This window comes from Tasmannia lanceolata, unplaced genomic scaffold (genome assembly GCF_043159265.1).
Source record: "Tasmannia lanceolata isolate RefF3 unplaced genomic scaffold, GAP_Taslan_0.1 ptg000016l, whole genome shotgun sequence".
Taxonomy (NCBI): domain Eukaryota; kingdom Viridiplantae; phylum Streptophyta; class Magnoliopsida; order Canellales; family Winteraceae; genus Tasmannia; species Tasmannia lanceolata.
The window spans coordinates 3,410,916-3,433,479 of record NW_027518693.1 but is presented as its reverse complement, the minus strand read 5'-3'; the positions used below and the strand labels follow the sequence as shown (position 1 = coordinate 3,433,479).

The window sequence follows — 22,564 nt, the reverse complement described above, 5'->3', positions numbered from 1 at the left end:
AAAACTTGTAAATATGTTTAGGCTTTTGGTAAGCTCACAAGGAAAAACTCATGTGTGTGTATGCGCGCGCGTGAGAGAGAGAGAAATTAGGATCTCCACTAGAGAAGCTGTTCCATGTAAAAAGAAGGGGCGAATATACCATTTCCCCCTTTAATTCTCTATCTAATGGTGATGATCTCAAATATGACAAAGGCAATTTATATTCCCACTACCATGTTTTGATAATGAGAAGACACCAATTTGTCGTTTATAATTTAACCAGCTATCAAATGCTATTGCAGTTTCCAAAAGAGTGATGCTATGGAGAGCGAGAGTGGAACCAAGAGTATAACCTAACAAATCACTACAAGCCACATGGCGTGGGATGGGTAGTTTTGTCATTTTCATGGAGAAAAAGCCAAAAATCAAAGAAAATATTTCTGATGTGTTAAGAGGCCATTTGTTCGGTTCCACTCCTGGTTCCCAAATCGGTTACCATATCATTATTCTTCCGAAAGAGCTCTCTACAGCCTATTAAAGAAGAACAGCCAAGGTGAGTTAGTCCCATTATCAAAACATGGTAGCGGAAATATCAGTAGCCATGCTAAATATCCTACTAATTGGACCAACTATGTCAGTATGTTAGAGCTCTATATCATTTTTTCTCTTGGATCCATTTTAGTTCATATTACAGCCATAGCCTTATACCACTCATCTCAAGGGTAAATTTGTCCTCTCAATAATACCCCTCCAATGTGCAACTCCCTGACCCCAAAAAACGCTCATTTTAAGTTCGTTGCAGTCATCTAAAGATTCTAAACCATTCATATTCTTGGCCCTACCAAACTGATCCACCACTTGAAGGGCCCAGATCACAGGTCCCCCAAAACAAGCAAGGGTACTTCAGTCACACAATTGTCTAGGTCTTTTCCCGGCTTAAACTCTTCAAACCCCTCACACTTTCGTTTCATTCTCTATCCCACTCGTTCTCCAGAAAAAAACAAGAAGAAAAAAAGATCGAAAAATGTCAATCCGATTATTAAATCCGAATGCCGAAACCCTAAACAAATCAGCAGCTCTGCACATGAACATCAATGCTGCAAAGGGTTTGCAGGACGTTCTCAAGACCAATCTCGGACCCAAAGGCACCATCAAAATGTATGGAGTTTTTCATTGATTAGGGTTTCAGTTTCCCCTTTTCTTTTGATTTGATTTCTCTCTTTTCTTTTTCGCTCTTTTTTCTTCAGGCTTGTTGGGGGATCTGGAGACATCAAACTCACTAAAGATGGAAACACTCTCTTGAAAGAAATGGTTAGTTTTTGTACCCAATTAAACCCTAAACCCTAACCCCTTTTATTCTATTGTAGTAAGACAGGTTTGAGAATCGTTTGCTGTTGAATAACGCGGAACCGAGAATGTAAATGATTGTGAGGAAGTAAACTGCGGATTTCTTAATAGGGAATGTAGATCGTGTTGGTGTTTTTCTTATCTTTTTAGAAAATCTCCAGGTACCAAATTTGGTTTTTTAGTTGTAGTTGTGAGTTTGTGTTCACGTTTTCTTTCAGGAATGTGGATAATTTTTTATTCATGTTTTTTTGTTGGCAGAGGTGGGTACATTGTTTTTGTTTGGTTGAGACTTTTAAACATGTTGGTTTTAGTTGAAAATTTCATTGAATTTTTTTTAAAATTATGAAAACTATAAATGTATGTAAATGATGGAAATTTAAGATGAAAATTCAAACACCTCCGAAGATCCCAAGAGCCCAGTTCACCATGAAACTTTATCCCTATAATAATCTTCTTATGGGTCTTTTGTTACCTTCAAACACCCATTCATGAACAATTGGGCCAAAAGATCACACATGGGACTACACTCCATGCATAAGCAGGCTTAGGGTGTGTTCGGCAAGGCTTATTACAAGGGCTTTTCCCACTTTTTAGTTGCAGAGAACAAGAAAAGCCAAAAATCTAAAAAATCAAGTCCGACAACCCGACCCGCAAAGCCTGTTTCCTTCTTTACGCTTTTTTTTTGTGAGTAAATAATGGAATTATTCGAGTGACTCGAAGTCGCTTCCGAGATTTCTCATCAATATGTTTCTGCCCGACTTTACGGAAGAGAATGAGAAGCCTTGCCGAATACGCCCTTAGCGAATTACTCGGACCATCCACCAACTCGATAAGAGATCTTTTAGCGATATTGGAAAACCCAACCAATCCAAACCCTGATAGCTGGCATACAATGGAGAAAATGTGTTCTACTGTCATCTCCTTTTGGTTGCAACGAATGCATCTATTTATTAGATGGGTCCTCTTAAGAATATCAAGAGTGTTAATTTTCTCAGACACATGTTGTCCACACGAAACATTGGATCGGGAAGGGAATGACTGACTTCCACATCCTCTTCCAAAAAGCCTCTGAAGCACCTCTTTTAAGAGTAGAGAGACAAAGGATTGCACAAAATAAACATCACCATTAGGTTCTTCAGCCCAAACCCTGTTGTCCATGATGGATGTCAAAGATGAAATGTGATCCAACATCCAAGAAATTAAGAAGATGCCTAGCACTAGTGGCCTTGGACTGCTTAAGATTTCTACAGAATACCCAACTCGAAACTGCCCACCCCTAAGGGGGGCCAAGATATGACATAGGAAGAGCATCAACTTTGCATCCCATTATCTCCACCAACATCTCCATCCTCTCCATCGGCATGATGAGCACTCGATCCCCACAACAAAGCTTTTCCTCACATTGACTTTAAGGCCTAGTACCGCCTCAAACCATCACAAAATCATCTTCAAATTCCCCATTTGCTCTTCCAAATCCTTACAAAAATGAGAATATCATCAGCGCACCAAAGGTGGGATATGTGGAACACCGACCGACTTGCCATTACCAACCACCTTACCATTTAAAAGCCCATTTTAAACTTCCGCATCCATCATCCTGCTAACGGCCTCACCAGCCACTGTAAATAGAAAGTGGGAGAGTGTGCCACTTTTCCTAAAGCCCCGTGAGTTGGGGGAAAACCCACTGGCCTCTCGTTGGCAATAAAAGAGAAGAGAGGGTTCGTGATACACTATCTTATCCATCCGCTCCATCTGGCCTTGAAACTCATCCTTTCCAACATGTCCATTCCACGTGGTCATATACTTTTTCCATTCCAATCTTGTAAATTATGCCCTTTCCCGCTTTCGCTTCCATGTATCAATGCATGCTTTAACAGTTAACACACCATCCAAAATTTCCCTCCCATCTACAAACTCCCCTTGGGTTGGGGAGACCACTCTCTACATCACCCTTCTCATTCTCATGGCTAAAGTTTTCGCTGTTATCTTATACATGCCCCCAAACAAACTAATGGGTCTGAAATCTTTCATCTCCTCCTTTGGAACTAGGGAAATGAAAGTGGCTTTTGCTTCAATGCTAATATGACCTCTAATATAAAATTTTTTCATCACCGCCATAATATCTCCCTTCATCGATTCACAATTATCTTGATAGAATGCCATAGTGAAGCCATTGGGGTCTGACACCACATCTCTATCCATGGTGTAAATCACCTTCCAAACTTCATCTTAATCAAATTCCCGTTCAATCCAAGATGCTGAACTTGGTTGAGGATGATTGAAGCTGGTTCCATTTAGGTCTGGCCTCCATACATTATGGCCCGTGCAAATCTGCCTATAAAGCCTAACCACTTCCTTCTCAATCTCCGTTCAGTCCTTCCCTTAATGCCGTCAAGAAATCCACACATCTCCTGGAATTTGCCATCCTTCTGGAAAATGCCGTGTACCCACGTTTTTAAAGTTTATGTCTGAAATAAATTCTGCCCCTCCCCACCCACTCACCCATCGTCAGTTTTGTTTGCTCATAAAGAATATGATCTAATAACTTTCATTTGTTTTATTCCTGCCAAATAATTTCTAGGGAATCTGACCATTAACTGGTGCTTTGTATTGGATGTAACGTGTAGCTAAATTACAATTAATGATTTTCAGCTTTCCTATCTTTGTTTTGCTCTGTGAATTCGTGATTTTTTTTATCTACCTATTTTTAGTGATTCCCTAGTGGTTGTTTTGCAGCAAATTCAAAATCCAACTGCAATTATGATTGCAAGGACTGCTGTTGCACAGGACGATATAAGTGGAGATGGGACGACTTCTACCGTGCTTTTCATTGGTGAGCTCATGAAACAATCAGAGCGTTGCATCGATGAAGGTTAGTAGTCGCGGTTGTTTCCATCACATCAAAATCTATCTTTATTTTTGAATTACTTTCTTAATAGGCACTATAAGCTGATTTTGTTAATTTCTGGCTTTAATTTGTTTGAGTGTTGGCAGGATGCTGAGGAGGGCGCTGTCCCTGGGACTGCCACTCCCTGCATGTTCTCCAGACTGTGCAGGTTGTCTGGCCCACGTGCAGGGAGTGGCAATTCCAAAGATGGTGCCCTCCCTAGGTGTCATAAAATTATTTTTTTTGTCGACAACAAAGCACCTAAGTTTTTTTCTCTTATTATATTTCCTTTAGGATGTATGGGTTAGAAGATGCATGCGTTACTGTGAAATGGGTTTGACTTTGACTCTGCTAGGGTTACTGGTGTCTTTATTACTGTTTAGTTTGAGAGTGAACTGTTCGTTTCTTTTGAATCCCATTTGACGAATTATATTCCAAAAAGAGTTGTGTTAGTAGCTTTTAGTTAGGTGAGGATTATCCAATACTGATAACATGGTTTATGAGGGGATTCTTACTTAATGCTAAATCAACCAGCACAATTATTAGAGGCATGGCTATATTGGCAGTTCTGTGGTTACTCATTTTCTTCATCATCCTGATTAGTACAAGCTTAGTATCTACTTTTTTTTTGTTTAATATTCTTTTTTTGATATTCTTAGTACTTCATTTATGCACATGATTGGAGTGTTTCTTGGTGTTAAATTAACAGAAATAGGGTGTTTTCTTGTTATTCTAGTATTCATCTCATGGGTTTGTTATTTTCTTTATATTCATCTAAACAAGATACAGATGTGCATATTTTCTTTATATTCATGCGATTTTATCGTGACATTTTGACAAAACGACAAAATCCCGAAATAATCCCGGGAATTTATAAAATATAGTGATTTTTTCATTTACCACGATATTTTTACGGATTTTTTACGATATTTTTAATTTTTAATTTTTTTCTTAATTTATATGTACACATTTAAAAAAAAATTTATTTTTACTGTTTTTTATTTTTGAATGGCTTATTTTTACCATTTCTTTCCCTATATAAACCCGAAAATAGAACAGATTTAATATATCCCGAGATTTTCCCATGACGAGAAATCCTGAGAACAGTATTTGTGACTTAAGATGTAGGTGACTGCAGTATACACATGCAATCACATACTTTTACCATGTAGTATTCTTGTGGCTGCATGATGGACATGCAAATAAATATTTCCTTCACGTCCAGAGGATGTGTTCATGTAAAATTTTGCCACTGCATCCACATTTGTGTTGATTCTTGAAGGGAAGTTTTTTTTTTTTTTCATTTGCTTTAAGTTGTGACTTTGTCAAACAATGTTTGGTGTAGGGATGCATCCACGTGTATTGGTTGATGGATTTGATATTGCAAAAAGTGCAACTCTTGAATTTCTTGAAAAGTTTAAGACAACTGTTGTGATGGGCGATGAGCCTGATAAAGAGATTTTGAAAATGGTAGCAAGAACAACACTAAGGACAAAGGTATTTTCTGTTTAAATAATTTTTTTATCTTACCTATTTAGGTGTATGATATGAATTTTCTCTTATATGTGATGTTGTTTTCAACACAAGTTGTCTTAAAACATCTTATATTTCTTTTCTTGCATAGTTGTATGAAGCGTTGGCGGATCAATTGACCGAGATATAGGTCTTTTAATTTCTGTTGCATATGGCAATATCGGCCAAGATATATATAATATGACATTAATTATTACTGTGATCTTTCTTGCATTTAGTTGTTCTATTTTTGTTTGCTTTATTGGTTTTGCACATGCATTTAAGTTTGGACCATGCTCACCCCTTCTACAAAGAACTAATGCCATGGCCTAATACTTCTTGGCATAAACGTTTTTGCATGCTGTTGGTGAAGGCCAGAGCTGTCTTGGGGATCCAACATTAAGCAAATAAATGTTGCAACCTTTGATTCCACTTGGGTATCTTTTCACATAATGATATGCTTAAGCCATCAAGATAAATTTGTAATTAAACTTCTTCCTAAGATGATGCCCTTGAGACTGCTTTTCTCTCCTCAGTGGCCATATCACTTGCTCATTGTGAACTTTCTGTGTCACTTGGTCATTGTGAACTTTATGTCTTCAGGCCATCTTGCGTATGTTCTTTAAATTGGCTAAGTGTTCTATGATCCCATCAAATAACTAATAAATGTTAAAATGTTACGGTACTCTTTACAACTTCAGCTGCTTATTTATTACAATTATGCCTTCATTGCGACTAATATTTCATGTCTCAGTGAAGTAAATGCAGGTTTTTTCTACTCCAATGCGGAACAGAGGGAAAAGATGGTTGCTGCTGAAAGGCGTCAAGTTGACGAGAGAGTTTATAAAATCATTGAACTAAAGAATAAGGTGATGGAATTCTTACACATTCCCCTTTTATTTCTGAAAGACTAGAATTGAGAAATTTGTATCGATTCCTTCCTTTAGGGCAAGATTAAGGCCTCACACATGACTGGAATTCTATATGATGCAGGTTTGCTGTAAGAACCGGTAAAATAGATATATATATATATATATATATATATATATATATATATATATAAATATAAAAATGGCCTCATAGGTGGGTAATCATCGGCCATTACTCATTTTCCCCAAGTTAATCGGGCATGAGGACATCTGGCATAATGGGGCGTACACGATTCGAACCCAAGTCTAAGCTAAGATTGAACGGCTTCCTACCACTAAGCCACCACCCCAGATGTCAACAAAAACGGAATAAATATATATATATATGTTAAAAATTTCCAATAGTCACTATTCACAATTACTATTCACAATAGTCACTATGCAAGATTACTATGCAGAAATACTATGCAAGTTCACTATTGAGATACACTATTTAAAAGTATTATTCACAGTAGGACCCACCGAGTACTATTTACAAACGGGTCCCACCATTAGTAGGTCCCACATCAGCGGGCCCCACACCAGCAGGTCCCACATCAGCGGGTCCCACATCAGCGGGCCCCACACAAGTAGGTCCCACACAAGCGGGCCCCACACAAGCGGGTCCCACATCAACGGGTCCTACCAACAGTAGGTCCCACAACAAGTAAGTCCCACACAATAATTCAAGTTACTATTCAAGCAAATAAACTAATAATATAATAATTCAAGTTACTATTCATGCAAATAAAATAATAAATAAAATAATAATATAATAATTCAGGTAAAGGCTATAAATAGAGGCTCGCAGACGAGGAGAAGGAAAAAAAAAAAAGAGAAAGAGAGAGGAAGAGAAGAAGAAGAAAAAGAAAAAAAGAAATCTGAGAAAAGGAAATCTGAGAGAGAAGAAGGAAAAGGAAATCAGAGAGAAGAAGGAAAAGGAAATCTGAGAGAGGAGAAGGAAAAGGAAATCTGAGAGAGGAGAAGGTAAGTCTGTCAATAGTTATTTATTTATACAGTGAAATATCGGTGATATGGTTGGTTCTACCACCTATGGATAAAGCGTGCATATGAGGCGATAACTCGCTATAGATTATGCAAGTTTTATCATCTTAGGATAAAGCATGCATATGAGGCGATAACTCGCTATCGATTATGCAAACTTTATCATCATATTTGAACGAACGGTGAAATGCTCGCATAGTAACCGTAAAGTAAACTGTAAGGAAAGAAAGGCGAAGAAAGGCGAACTGCTGAGCATAGTAGCCAAAGAATGGTGGCCCACATGAATAGTAACATGCGGGGTAACATGCGGGGCCCACATGAATGAGTAACATGCGGGGCCCACATGAATAGTAACATGCGAGGTCCACATGAATAGTGACATATAGGGTCCACATGAATAGTGACATGTGGGGTCCACATGAATGGTAACCTGTGGGGTCCACATGAATGGTAACCTATGGGGTCCACATGCATAGTAACATGTGGGGTCCATATGAATAGTATAGCATGTGGGGTCCACATGAATAGTAACATAAGTGTCTGCTAGGCCCCATGATCTTGAAATATGAATTTGATATCCAATAATATGGGGTCCACAGGGAACATTATTTTGGACATAGATGGACATTACCTGGATAGAAAGGACACTACCTTAAAATATGAATTTGATGATAACTGCTAGTTTTTGGGCCCACTTGGTAGGGAGGCATACACGTGCAAGGTGGGACCACCCTCAAATTGGGGTATATATCTTTGGTGGAAGTTTGATATAAAAAATGAGACAGCAGTATAGCGCCTCAAAATGAGTGTCTATGCCAAAACAGAACGTGAATATGATTTTATCTTCAGGATGATGCCCCTCACACCCTCACTTAGAGGCCGTCCCAATATATATACATCCGAAGTCTTTACAAGGCAGGTGATACCTAACTTTGCTCGTACGACTTTCAATGTATCCAACAAGAATGGTGAAGTGTTTGATTTACATTGTTTCTAAGTTATTCTATATTATATGTTGAAATGGATTCAGTTTAAATTGTATTTATTTGAAATGATTCTGAAAATCTCGAGGAAAGGTAGGAAAGGTTGCTGGGCTGTATATGAGAAGTTTCTCCTCACTATGTAGACGTGTTTTAAAACTGGGGAGGGCGTGGACCCAAAAGGGCAGTGACCCAAAAGGGCATGACCCAGAACCGGATAATAGCAGACAATATCTACATGGGTAGGATCGGGATTTCACATCATGGTATCAGGGCTGGACCTTCTATCATATTGGAAAAGTATTTGTTCAGTTTATTTGAATTGAATTCTGGTTTAGAAAATCTCTATGAATTATTATGTTGGAAAAGTAGTTGAATGTTATTTGAATAAATATGGATCTTGATCTGCTGTTTAGATTGAACTATCATACCTGCTAGGTTACTATCACTCTGCTTGACGTTGATTCCTCCACCACAGGGGTTGAGGCATTAGATGGCGGAGCATTTGCAAATGAAGGAACCATGGGATAAGGGACTGTGTGATCAGAGAGTTTGTTCCTGAGTTTTTACATTTTGACGCCTTGCGTCATTTACCATGTCTATCAATACTTTGTTATGATAAGACATCTTTCAGTTGTAATAAGATTCTATCGTGGTTGATGCTTGTATAAAAAAAAAAATAGTTACATGATTTTTGCTTTCTTTTGCTCGTAGCGACTCGTCGGAAATCGGGTCGTTACATTTGCTCTGGCAATGACTACAATTTTGTTGTTATCAATCAAAAGGGAATTGATCCTCCATCCTTAGATCTTCTTGCTAGAGCTGGGGTGAGTTATGCCTTGTAATCGAAATGATTTTGATGTTTCTTTGTTCTCTTACTTATCAACCATCTAAGGAGCCATTTCTCGGGTACTGTAATTGTCACTCAGAACTTAGAAACCATTTCTTCATACCCTATATCTATTTTGGGGCTACTTAAAAAAAAAAAATTTAATTAGGAATGATGTTTTACCGAAGTAATTTGTACACCACATGGTTTGGTTTTTCCCAGATCTTAAGAAATTTATCATGTGTTTCCAACCTATGTCACAAATATCTCCGATATTTTCAAAATATCGCATTTTTATAGCGATATTTTGATAAAACGACAAAATCCCGAACTAATCCCGAGATTTTCAAAATATAGCGACATTTTCATTTTTACCATAAAATATCCTGATAATATTGCGATATTATCCGAATATTTTTATGATATTTTTATTTTATATTTTTATCATAAAGCTAATATATATATATATATATATATATATATATATATATAGAGAGAGAGAGAGAGAGAGAGAGAGAGAGAGAGAACATTTCCTACATACTTGTGTAGGTAAGTTACCTACACACTACCTTAAAATACAGTGGGGGCCCACATTGTTTGGGTGATCCAAACAATTCATTTGAATGGTCCTCACATAGATAGGGTGTCCACAAAAAATCAGATCCATAGGATCATCCTAACCATTCAAACTATGGAGGCAAAAAATGGACTAATTTGTGAAGGTTTATACACGTCCATTTTACCTCCACAAATCCTAGGGTTGGGATGATCCTATGGATCTGATTTTTTGTGGACACCCTATCTATGTGAGGACCATTCAAATGAATTGTTTGGATCACCCAAACAATGTGGGCCCCCACTGTATTTTAAGGTAGTGTGTAGGTAACTTACCTACACAAGTGTGTAGGAAATGTTCTCTTATATATATATATATATATATATATATATATATATATATATATATAAAATTTTATTTTTACCGTTTTTTCCCGACATAAACCTGAAAAAATAAAAAAAATTAATATATCCCGAGATTTTCCCTTGCCGAGAAATTCTTGAGAAGGACATTTGTGACATAGTTTCCAACAACTGGTTGTATGAAATTCTGTTCTTTCATATTAAAAAAAACTAAAAAAAAATCTGTTCTTCTTCTAAGGGGAGCCTTGTAGTCTGACAGCTATCTTTACTAGGATATTTATGAGTGATCAATTGATTTGCAGTCAAGAGACCTGTTTTGCTAGTATATTATTCTTGCTAAAGTACTGAACTGCTAGTTGGTTTGCGTTGACAACTTCTTTTTTGTTATTTTTTCTCTTGTCTCTAACAAGGGCATTAATAAAATTTTCTCTGGCTGGTTTGGACTTCTTATTCGTCAAACTTGAAATATTTCTTAGTCTTAGACCAGTTGATTGATTTTCTGCTGAGGACCTGCTTTGGTCTATGTTGCATGGGTACTGGTACGAGTGTCAAAATCGTACACAACTACACATTTTCGAATTCGACAAACCTCAAGAAATTCATGGACTCTTCAGCATACTTTGATCAATTGTAAACGTTTAATGCATTTACATTATAATATAGTTATAATATATTGAGCATTTAAATAGGTTCAGGAAGTCTAATGTTTTTTTTTCCTACACAAAATACTTACTATTAGGATAGATAAATTTCAAAACCTGAGGTAAATATAAATTTGTGTTAGAGGTTAAAAGTAGATAAAAGGGATCAAGAACTATCACACCAAATCGATCAAGTGTCGGAATCCGACATGTGTTTGACATGGGTGGTTCACCCATTCAAAAGAATCGATGTTACACATTGCTTTTGCCTGTAGGTTAGTTTAGCTAAATTACTAGCTTGTTTGAATTGCCGAACAATGTGTTACCATTGTTTTTTTAATCCAGTCTTCCCTGGAAGGTTTAGAGTTCTTATTTCTAGAACACTGAAATATATTTTGCTTTCATTTTCTGAGTGAAATGACGAATTTCTTTGATATTAGAAGTGCTTCATTCATGGAAACTTACACATTTTAGATACAATTTGGGTTTAGAGATATATTTTTTAATTATTTCTTAGAGTTAAAATTTTGGCGGGCACTTAATCGAGGCATTGCAAGTTGTTTAAAAAAAATATTTTTTTACAACTTGTAGTTTCTTTTATTCTTTCAATAAATTTGTCGTTCATTAAGAAAAGTTGGTGCATTACAAGTTGTTTGCTATATATTATAAATATATTGTTTATATCCTTTATTTGCTTTTATTATTATTATTGAATGGTATTCTTTATTTGCTTTTATCATTCAGTAAATTTGTCTTTCATTAAAAAAAGTCGGTGCATTACAAGTTGTTTGCTATATATTATAAATATATTGTTTATATCCTTGTCAATACTTGTACCTTGACCTTCTTATTGTGGTACCTCTTTTCGTAACATGCTAAGTCTGTGGTTTTGTAGATAGTTGCCCTACGGAGGGCAAAGAGGAGAAATATGGAGCGATTGGTTTTGGCTTGTGGGGGAGAGGCTGTTAATTCTGTTGATGACTTATCTCCAGATTGTCTTGGCTGGGCTGGACTTGTCTATGAGCATATCCTTGGGGAAGAGAAATATACTTTCGTAGAGAATGTGAAGAACCCTCATTCGTGTACAATTTTGATAAAAGGTTCACGAAATTGCCAAACTTGCAAAAGAGAGCTTATTTATTTTCTGTTTCATATACATTTAGTTGTAGTATTTCTATGATACAGACCACCTTACATGGGAATTTTTTTATTATTTGATGATACAGGACCTAATGATCACACAATTGCTCAAATTAAGGATGCTGTCCGTGATGGTCTAAGAGCCGTCAAAAATACTATCGAGGATGAAGCAGTTGTACTGGTGCGTTTTTATAGTTATAATTACCTCTTATTAGTTATTACTTTATAATTAAATGGCAACTGCTTGATTTTTCTTCCTCTCCAATTATTTTTATTATAATGTTTTCATTTGTACGGAAGCAGCTCATGTTTCATAATATTTGCAGCAAATAAAATTTTTGTTACTTCACATACATAATGACCGGAATCGACTTTGTTGAAGTAAAAAATAAAGATGAAATCTTGGAGGAGGCCACACAAGTCTTGGGATTTGAGCGTGGTTTTAAATTTCGGCCAAAATGCTGAAATTTTGGTTGAAATTTCGAATTTCAGCCGGGGCCAACACCGAAAGTACACATTTTCAGTGTCGGCCCATATTTCGGCCGAAATTTCGGCATTTTGTATTTTTTTTCGAAACTGAAATTTTTACTGAAATTTTGCTTTAGCGATTTTTCTAAATTTTGGCAAAATTTTAAACCTTGGATTTGACATAAAGAAGAAGAAAACAAAGAAGAAAAGCGAAAAGCAATAGGAAGCATAGTTGTAAATTCCGTTTCGTTTCGTCCGGAATGGACGAAACGAACCGGTTTCGTTACAATTCCGGAACGAAATTCCAAAAATTTCGTTCCGGTGGAAATTTCGTTCCATTCCGGCCATTCCGGACGAAATTTTCCGAAATCCGGAATTTCGTCCGGAATGGACGAAATTCTCCATTCCGGCCGGAATCGTGCATAAGGGCTAGTTTGACTGGATTCCTGCTGCTTCTCTTTCCTCTCCTGTACTTCTCTACTTTCCTGTACTCGGTATTTACATGTAAACCATTTAAGTAAATGTCTTTACTATTTTATTGTCCATTTACTTAAGATTTACATGTAAATAACAGAATACCCCCCTTTTGGATTTATTAAAAATAGTTTCAACACCCAAATCTAAAAGGAAAAAAAGTCAACTCTCCAGTTCTAGTACAAAATTCAAAGAAAAATGGTCGGGTCAAAATTTTAACTTTCTTAACTTCCAAACGGTGGGGTATTTTTCAAATTTTAAAAATTCATAAAATCTATTTTGTCCAAACATTATTAAATCCCAAAAGTCCGGTAAAAAAAATCTCAATATTTGGTCTCTAAAAATTATTCATCTTGTCAGGCACTGGTCAACACATTGGTAACAGACTTTTTTTTTCTAATGAATGATGTATTGATACCTCATGTTATGAAATATGGAACTTAATCACGTACCCACGTACCCGTATCGTGTCGTACCCGCACCCTGACACATATTTTGGACTATTTATTAGTTTTCATCTTTTTCTATTGATTTTTTATTTTTTTGAATTTTTCTCATATTTTTTAATATATTTTTTGTGTGAACGAAAAGTTTCAACCGAAATGCACCGAAATGACCGAAATCCCACCGAAATTTCGTTTCGGTGGCCAAAACGAAATGGCGACCGAAACGGAATTTACAACTATGATAGGAAGGGGTTTGTGAGGTTTGACTACCAGCGTCACAACTCCCATGAAAGCTTCATGTACTATTCACTTAAAACAAATTACAGTGATGTCATTAGGGCACCCATTATGATGGGCACTATCCTAATTTTCCATGAATATTAAGAAGAAAAATATACTAGTGGATACCATTCAAAAAATAAAATAAAATACTAGTGGGCCTAGTTACCTTCTATAGGCTTGATCTCATAAGGAGCCCTTGTTGCAAGGGGAAAATTGACAATTTCTTAACTGAAAATGGAATTGGTGAGTCTTATAGGAAGTATGCGTAGTGTTTCAGAGAATTATCAAATTATGACTTGGCTTTGGAACAATTTGGAGCCGCAAGGTGGTGAACAATACGGAGTCACAAGTTGGTGCAAATGTGATGTTTGTTGATATGACCAAGGAGGTGTTAGAAAGAGAGACCACTGTTTCAAAAAGTTGATGCGGGTCAAAACGTGGCCAAAGCATGTCCTAGTCGACTTGGCACGATGCGGCCGAGTACTCTGTTGATGTGGTCATAACCTGAGAGAGTCAAAGGAGTTTTGATTGACCGTGGGACAAAATGCAGTCTCGGACAAGAACACATCCAAGGTAAAAGGGTGTCGACTCGAGGGAGTACATGATGACGCGGGAGAGTTTTTAAACTACGTGTGAAACTATACTTCAAACATATTCCTTGTACAAATATATCATTTGTATGAGTTGTTTGACAATGTATTCTTGTTTCAAAAAGGAAATAAAAGTTTTTAAGTATTTATGATACAAACTGGACATCGAGAGGCTTTGATTGGTTTGAATGGGACTGCCTTGATTACCTGTTAGGAAGAATGGGATTCGGTTCTAAATGGAGATCATGGATCATGAATTGTGTGTCGTCGCCTTGATTCTCTGTACTCATCAATGGGTCCCCAAAAGGATTATTCAAGTCTTCTAGAGGACTCAGGCAGGGTGATCCCCTCTCTCCCTTTTTTATTGTGATTGTGGCCAAGACTTTGAGCAGACTCTAAGATAAGGTAGAAACAAAGGGCTGATCAAAGGTTTCAAAGTTGGTCCTAGTGGTGTAGAGATATCGCACTTGCAGTTCGCTGATGACACCCTATTATTTAGCGCCCCTAATTAGGGGAAGATTATTAACCTTAAAGCCATATTAAGATGCCACGAGCTTATTACTGGCCAAATATCAAACTTTCATAAGTCTAGTGCATTTGGCATAAATATGGATGTTGAGGTGATTCAATAAAATTACTGTTTTTATTTTTTAAACACCCTTCATTATCGCCCCCCCCCCCCCCCCCTCTTTGTCTGCGCGAATTCCACCAATATTTGTCGGTCCCAGTTTGACGCATGATCTTCCATCACAATTAAGTTAAATGGTATTCGTGGAGGAGGATTTCATGTCCAGATAGTGGAAGTGTATTGATTCTTGGATTGTTCCATAAAAAGCTATCAGAACCACTAAAAAGTGTCCTCCCACATCTAAAATTCTCCTCCAGCATGGTTTATCTTACTCTTGTCCCACCGTGGAGATTTGCTCATTTATTTGACGAGATCAAGACAAAATTGGAGATTCGTTAATCATTTTCTCCCATGTTAGAAAATCAACGAATAGTGTGGCCGATCGATTGTTTAGGGAAGGAGTCATCAAGTAATCCTTGGACCTGTTTGATTCTTTGCCTCCGTGATGTCTGTCCTTAATTGTTTTTTGGTTCGTCTTTATATATTCCAGTTCACTTGTATTTTTGGGGATGACTTTCTTGGTCATCTCTCTTTTTAATGAAATTTGCTATCAATCAAAAAAAAAAAAAATCTTACTCAAATAGTAAATTCACTTATTTTCCTTAGGATACTGTGAGATATTTCCTCCTCCCTGTTGACTCTCTTCCTGTTACTTTCTCCTATTTTTTTCCTTCATAGGTGATGTCTGTTGCTAGACTCGATTTTTCAACCATTTCCCCTTACTGAAATGTTACTCTCTATCCTGGCATTCATCTCTCCAGATCTCTTTATCAATCCGACTTAAACTTCAATTGTGTGGTCTCCCTCATCTTTAAATTTTTATTCCAAAGAATAAGTCACCTGCCATGATCTCTTCCGTTGAAGGTGCTTTGACTATTTTGCTTGTGAAGATCTTTCCAAATTGATCTTAATCTTTCAGTCAGCGGGATGGGTTCGATAGAGGTGCTGTGAATGCTGCGTCATTTATATTTATGTTGATCACCAACCTAGAGATTCTTACTTGTATTGACGTACATTTTCTATTGTCTAAAAGCTTTGCACCAATACTTGAGAATGAAATGCTTTCTTTTTTTTCATTATCAACAGTTTATTCTTTTAGTTTATAAATATCATTGTGTTCTTTTATCGCTGGTATGGTTGCTTATTTTTCTGCAAATTCAGGGGGCTGGGGCTTTCGAACTTGCAGCCAGACAACATTTGGTCAACAATGTAAAGAAAACTGTCCAAGGGGTAATATAAAATGCTCTCTCACAATCACGATATCCCTAGGAAAACAAGAACTGTAACTATTCTTAACTTGGTTAGCTGGCTATCAACAGCGTGCACAGCTTGGAGTGGAAGCGTTTGCTAACGCACTTCTGGTCATGCCCAAGACACTTGCAGAAAACTGTGGCCTCGACACACAAGATGTTCTCATTACTCTCTTGGTAATTTGTTCACCATGTTATTCATTGTTACCTCTTTGATTATCATGTTTCATTGCCCCCTAAAAAAGAGGAACAAAGTCATCGTGGTGAACTTTTATATTCAGGGAGAGCACGAAAAAAGGAACATTGTGGGGTTGAACCATCACACCGGAGAACCGATTGACCCAACAATGGAAGGCATATTTGATAACTACTCTGTGAAGCGCCAAATCATAAACTCTGGGTATGTGTTGAATCTTGTCAATTTTTTTGAAATGTGTGTTGTTTCTGCATTTTCAGTACTTCTATTCAGTGTTTGAGCAAAAGGGTGTATTGTGTTTTGTGCAGACCTGTTATCGCTTCCCAGTTGCTACTTGTGGATGAGGTTATCCGTGCCGGTCGGAACATGCGGAAACCAAGTTAGGTATCTTGATATGTGCTCTAGGATTAGTTCATGATATATCTTTAAGCCAAGCCATTTCTGTTTTTTGGTTGTGTTTGGTTATGGGGCGATAACAGAAGAGAGAGGGTGGTGGTCTGTTTTGCTGCGCTGAATGAGTAGTTTTTATACAGCCTACTTCATCTGTATCGATTGGTTTCATTCTTTCTGATATATAAAATTTATACTGCAAAGAGGCCTTCATGACTCAGTGTCACGTTTCAATTTTGTTTCCTTTAACAAGTATGATGTAGTGCTACTATAAATCTCTTCCGCTCTTATTGGAAAAGTAGAGCCTCAGCTTCATGCAACAAAAAATTTAACTTTGGAAACCCAGGGTTTTGTTCCAGTGGCTGGCATTTAGGATGGAATTCTGTGCTTTTCATTTGGCTCGATGAGGGAGGACTTCTGATATTGTGTAGGGCCTTGACGCTTATCTTCTTCAAAGATGGACTCTCTCTCTCTCTCTCTCTCTCTCGGTCTTCAAAAATGGACTCTAGATTTTCTTTCAATCCATTCCATCAACAAGGCGTTGATTTGGATCCAGGTTCGGTTCAATATCTCTGGAGGATGAGTTTCTTTCCAAGTGTTGCTGCTGGTAGGAGTTTACATTAAGAAGTTAGAGTTGGTGAAGAAATAAAAGGAGAAACTCTATATAATGGATATGAAGTGGCGTCTAATTCGTGCATTGAATTTTGAATAATATTGAATTTTAGTTTTTCCTCCTGTTTGCCTTGTGGTCTAAAGGCTTGCTCCATTGTAGGACAGTGATCTTGCCTTTGTGTGCTTAAGCTACTTCAATTGGTATCGGAGTGAGATTATTTCTTGGATTGATTGCCAATGGTGAACCTGTTGGTGATTCCTTTGCTGACTGTGATTGCGGAGTTTAACACTTGGCGGATCAGTTTGATGCTTTTCAGCAAGAAGTGGGCACGCTCACGCTCGACTGCCAAACGTAATTGAACACAACCATGCTTGTGCTTGAGGTAGACGCAGGTCATTGAAGAGGCTCACAACCTCCTTGCTCGAGCTTGAAGCATTTATACTTGGAAGAACAATGAGGTGGAGACGAGATCATGACTCGAGATTATAGAATCAAAATTGATCTTCCAACTTTTAATGGTCAACTCCACGTCGATGATTTCTTCGACTGGCAACTTGATGGTGAGAGAATATTTTATTATACGATGATTCAGGGCCGGTTGGTGTATGTGACGCCAACGAAACCGAAGCTACAGCATTGCTTTTTGGACTATACGATGGTACGAAGTTCACAATCTAGGATCACTGATTGTGGAAGGAGACTACCAATATATATGCCTGGGCAGCGAATCGGTGTTGCGGGCCAAGGCAATTGGCCACCAAAATTGATGGTGCGTAGCATTCGGCTTCAGCTAATTCACAGGAGATCGGCAAACACTATGGTGGACAGTTTGGCGGAATGTACGGCAGCCGTCACTGGGGAGAAGCAGATCTAGTGGACGAAGTACTGCAGAACTAAACTGTATTTTATCTTTTTGGAATCTGTACATGATCGAATCACGGGGACATCCTGTCCCCTGTAATTTGCTATTCTCTTGAACCTGGTTGAGGATGAAAGCTTATGGTGCGTGTATCATTTGCTATTTTAAGACTACTAGAATTATCTTCAGGGGATTCAAACGGTGAGGGACTATGTAGAAAAATTCTGTCCTCTGACTTGATGTAATAACTTGGCTGATGCTGATCACAACATGTAGTGAGATTTATTGGGGTTCTTCATGTAATCTTTTAGGACCAGGTTGCAGTATAGCCCATCTAGACCATGTCTGATGCTGTCAAGATGGCCACTCAAGTTGAGGCGCAGTTGCGGAAGCCGTTTGCTTGGATTTAGATGATTGGGCGGAGTATTGTTAGGGATGAGTCCTCATGAGATGCGCCACAAAATAGAGGGAAGACTGATGTTGGGGACCGACATCGACCAAAGAAGGCCCAGAAGGAAGATTCATGTTGGGGATCATAACTCCTCCCTCCAGACACGACCCGAGGCTCATGAAGGGAACTAAACAAGCAAACTAATGGAGCATTGATTGCCACAGAAAATCTTTACGTTCCACCTCTTCCCAAAGTGTCACAGTTGTGATGAAACTGGACATAGCTCCTACGAATGTCCCAAGAGGTCAGTGAATGTGGTTGAGAATGAAGGATTGAAACCAAAAGAAGACTTCTTGCATGTTAGAGATGACGAGGTGACTTAAGTTATGAGTAAAGAAGGCTAAAGTTAAGAAACTACAAGCTTGGAGTTATGTTCAGATTTGTTTTCAAGGGATAGGGATATTATTTTCTTTTAAAAATACTTTCACTTTTTCTATTTTTCATTCGGAACTCCGTTTTGTAGCCGGAATTTTTTTGGTTCTTGGGATTTTTGTGGAAAAAAAACTTCCTGGAAGTATACCTGTAAACCGGTAAAATAAAAATCCCATGTTTGGTTGACCGGACTATGGTGGGAAAGATAGATTTACAGAAAACCCAGGGGATTATTGCCTGTTACCTCACCTTATCTCAATGAAAGGAGCGATTATAGTGTAGCTTTGTTAATAAGCACTTATAGAGACCACAAAATTAACTTAACCAACAACCAATCTAACCATAATTCAGAGTAAGGGTCTTCATTGTCCGGAAGTTATTGTACATGCCCAAGTAGGACGACAATGACACTCATTTAAAACCCGCGGTACCTTCAAACCTAATCATAGAATGCAATGGCTGTGAGAACATCGTATGAAGAAGAATTTCGGTAATTGAACCGAAATTTCGAGAAAATCGCATTTAAAAAAAAAAATGTTACAAATTTCGGAATTTCAGTCCAAAATTTTAGAACTTAATACCAAATTTCGGACCAAAATTTCGGATTTCGCCGAAAATAGGTAACGAAACCGAAATTTAAACCCTTGGTCTGAACTCGACCCAACCCGGCGGAGTCCACCCCTACATTAGGATTACCTAACAACTCAGAACCAAATTTTAACATCAAAACCCTGTTCTTTTTTCTCATAAAAAATAGTTATTAATGTAGTGTTCATCAGGTGTAATGCACTTTCACTGCGTCTTTTGCTCGTGGAGAAGGTCAGTAGATAAAGTAAGAAAGAAGAGAAACCACTCCTTTTCTAGAATCAGAATCAAAAGAATGAAATAGAAAAAGGGCATGGAATTTCCAATTTTAATATTGCATCTGCAAATTCCAACTCAATTCCAAAAATTCTAGAAACAAAAAAAGAAAAATCATACAATTTCTCTTCTCCGCGACTGAGTCAGACGCTTACACCGTCCACTCCACACTGTTTGTAAGTTAGTGATTGCTTCCTTGGACTTATCACAATCGTGCAATCCACCGAGACCTAGTTCCAAAATTGAAATACACAATTTATCAACAATTCTCAAAATTGAAATGATATCCGCACTCCCTCCCTTGTTTTGATAATGTCACTGTTCAAATTTGGCCGTTTTGAAAATTGTAATAGCAGTTACACCCCGTTTGGACTTTGGACTGCAATTTCAACTATTTATTTATTTTTCCATGTCAACGAAAAAGCAGGAAATTTTGTAAAAGTTTTTAGTTTCCAAACTTTTCCTGAGAAATTCGGTGGCATCCATCCAAAGAGCAGAGGAGTGTTGTTATTAGAACAAGGGAATGCGTAAAAGATAAAAGAAAAACAGGTCGGCGGCGCACTTTAGCAGGGAACAAAGTAGAATGCTTCTAAAGATTATCTGTCTGCATATAATAAGAGCGATGACACAATCGTACCCCCGGTAGGATAATTCGCACCCCTGGAACGTCAAAAAAAGCGTTAAAAGTCTGCAACATATCCTCCTTCCTTTAAAGGGTGCGAATTTATCATCGCCCAATTTATCATTTGCATATAAGATTCCCTAAGCACCAATTTTAGTGGCATCCAAGTAGGAAACGAGTGCTATTATTAAAACGAGTGAGTGCAGATATCATTCCCATTCCAAAAAAGAAGATAAAGAAAAAACAGACAGAAACAGCGCATGTTAGCAGGGAAAAAAAGAGGATAATGCTAACCTGAACCCTAGGCGAAGTGATCTCAATAATCCGGATCTTAGCCCCAACCTCACCAGTAACAGAAAGCTCAACCCTATCATTAAGGGTAGCATCCTTAACCAAATCCAAAGCATTAGCCTGCATCACATCCACCTTGTCCACACTAACCCTAGTCTCAACAGTCCTCACACTATTAGCAGGCTGATAAAAACTAGGCACAGTCGCTTTTCCTAAAGGCACCCCCTTATACATAACATAAAACCCAGAAGAACTATACTTAATCCCCACCTTGTTAGGATTTACAGCAGTAAAAATCATGGAGATGTTTAAGGAGAGGTAAGCAGAGGTGGGTCCGTCAGAAGGAGCGGTCACGATGATGTATTGGACACCTACTTGTTGGAGATCGAATTGGGGTTTTTTGGGTTTGATGACGAGGAGAATGACGAGGACTACGGCGATTAAAAGGAGGGCGAGGAAAGTGAAGAGGAGGAAGAGACAACAACAACAGCCTTTGAAGGAAGCTGATGAGGAGGAGGATGAAGAGTAGTGTGAGGTTTGGTAGTGAGAAGGGTGGGTTGTGTGCTCCCCGTTCACGTTAGCCCTCGTGGTCATTTTGTGCGCCGCTTGGGTTTTGGTTTGGGGCTCTGGTAAGTCTTGTGCTTGCAGAGGCCAGAGGGATAAAAGACAGAAAAAGGAAGAAAAATCTCTCTCTCTCTCTCTCTCTCTCTCTCTGCTTTTTTACTTTGTGGGGAAGTGTGCGTGTCTCTAACGTGGGGCAGACGTGGCGTTAGTGAAGGAGGTGGGGCCTGGTTTTTTTAGAAGTTATGCTTTTTTCTTGCAGGGACATGAGCGGTAGGTTTCGCCGCTTAATTGGTGGTCATTCTTATCCTTGTGGGACCAGGAAATTGATGATTAGGATTTGATCCTGACCCTTGTTTATATTATGGTGGGGCTCATGCGTTAGGGTTATCTTCACCATTCTATTTTAAACCTGCATAAATTCGAGGGCTAGTAACCCATTATGAACGGTTTACATCACCAAACAGTCGACTGTGGACTCTAGACCTGGCAAAAGTGACCCGTGCCCGCGGGTCGACCCGGCCCACCCGCAAATTTGCGGGCACGGGTCTAAGTTTCCGTGACCCGTCAAAAACCAACCCGCGGGTGACCCAACCCGCAAAAATACGGGTCGGGTCAACCCGCGGGCACCCGCATTTTTACAGTATTTTTTAATCTTTTTGAGAATGTTATCATCACTGCTGTTTGTTTTTTATGAGTAACTCCTCACTTTATAAAAAAGTACGGTATGTCCTGCACCGTAGGATTATCCAAAGTTCCAAACCGTCCATTAGATGGGCCATACCCTAAATAGGTTATGCCCCAAAATTATTTCCATCGGTTGATTCTAACCCTCCGATCTACAGAGGGTTAGGATCAACCCTCTAACATTCAGATTGGAGGTATAGGATCATCCTATGGAAATGATTTTTGGAGCATAACCTATTTAGGCTATGGCCCAACTAATGGACGGTTTGGATCATCCTATGGTGTGGGCCATACATAAAGTGAGAGTGCCCAGTAGTGTTGATAACATTTAAATGTGGTTTTTATTTTATTAGAATTTGCTATCAAGCTTCTCCTTT

The 22,564-nt window shown here is 38.2% G+C and overlaps 2 protein-coding genes across 2 annotated transcripts; one reads left to right on the top strand and one right to left on the bottom strand.

Moving 5' to 3' along the window:
- Positions 1–808: 808 nt before the first annotated feature.
- Positions 809–19,255, top strand: LOC143848885 (T-complex protein 1 subunit zeta 1-like). Its single transcript, XM_077357938.1, has 13 exons — positions 809–1,137; positions 1,227–1,290; positions 4,063–4,198; positions 5,559–5,710; positions 5,838–5,873; positions 6,400–6,596; positions 9,361–9,445; positions 11,902–12,106; positions 12,233–12,327; positions 16,196–16,264; positions 16,354–16,461; positions 16,566–16,684; positions 16,789–19,255. The coding sequence occupies exons 1-13, from the start codon at positions 1,004–1,006 to the stop codon at positions 16,862–16,864; spliced, it is 1,476 nt and encodes a 491-aa protein (XP_077214053.1). The 5' UTR covers positions 809–1,003; the 3' UTR covers positions 16,865–19,255.
- Positions 19,256–20,051: 796 nt separating this feature from the next.
- Positions 20,052–21,650, bottom strand: LOC143848360 (Late embryogenesis abundant (LEA) hydroxyproline-rich glycoprotein family). The gene is made up of 2 exons (XM_077357284.1): positions 20,943–21,650; positions 20,052–20,256 (listed from the first exon to the last, which is right to left on the bottom strand). Exons 1-2 carry the CDS (start codon positions 21,531–21,533, stop codon positions 20,170–20,172), a joined length of 678 nt encoding a protein of 225 aa, XP_077213399.1. The 5' UTR covers positions 21,534–21,650; the 3' UTR covers positions 20,052–20,169.
- Between the last annotated feature and the right edge of the window lie 914 nt (positions 21,651–22,564).

What these genes read in the sequence shown, in the direction of transcription:
- LOC143848885 (XM_077357938.1), top strand. Translation starts at nt 1,004, where the DNA reads ATGTCAATCCGATTATTAAATCCGAATGCCGAAACCCTAAACAAATCA. An exon ending in CCCAAAGGCACCATCAAAAT is followed by an intron (nt 1,138 to 1,226) that starts GTATGGAGTTTT and finishes TTTTTTCTTCAG; the next exon opens with GCTTGTTGGGGGATCTGGAG. An exon ending in CGGATCAATTGACCGAGATA is followed by an intron (nt 5,874 to 6,399) that starts TAGGTCTTTTAA and finishes ATAAATGTTAAA; the next exon opens with ATGTTACGGTACTCTTTACA.
- LOC143848360 (XM_077357284.1), bottom strand. Translation starts at nt 21,533, where the DNA reads ATGACCACGAGGGCTAACGTGAACGGGGAGCACACAACCCACCCTTCT. An exon ending in TCACTTCGCCTAGGGTTCAG is followed by an intron (nt 20,257 to 20,942) that starts GTTAGCATTATC and finishes TTTTGGAACTAG; the next exon opens with GTCTCGGTGGATTGCACGAT.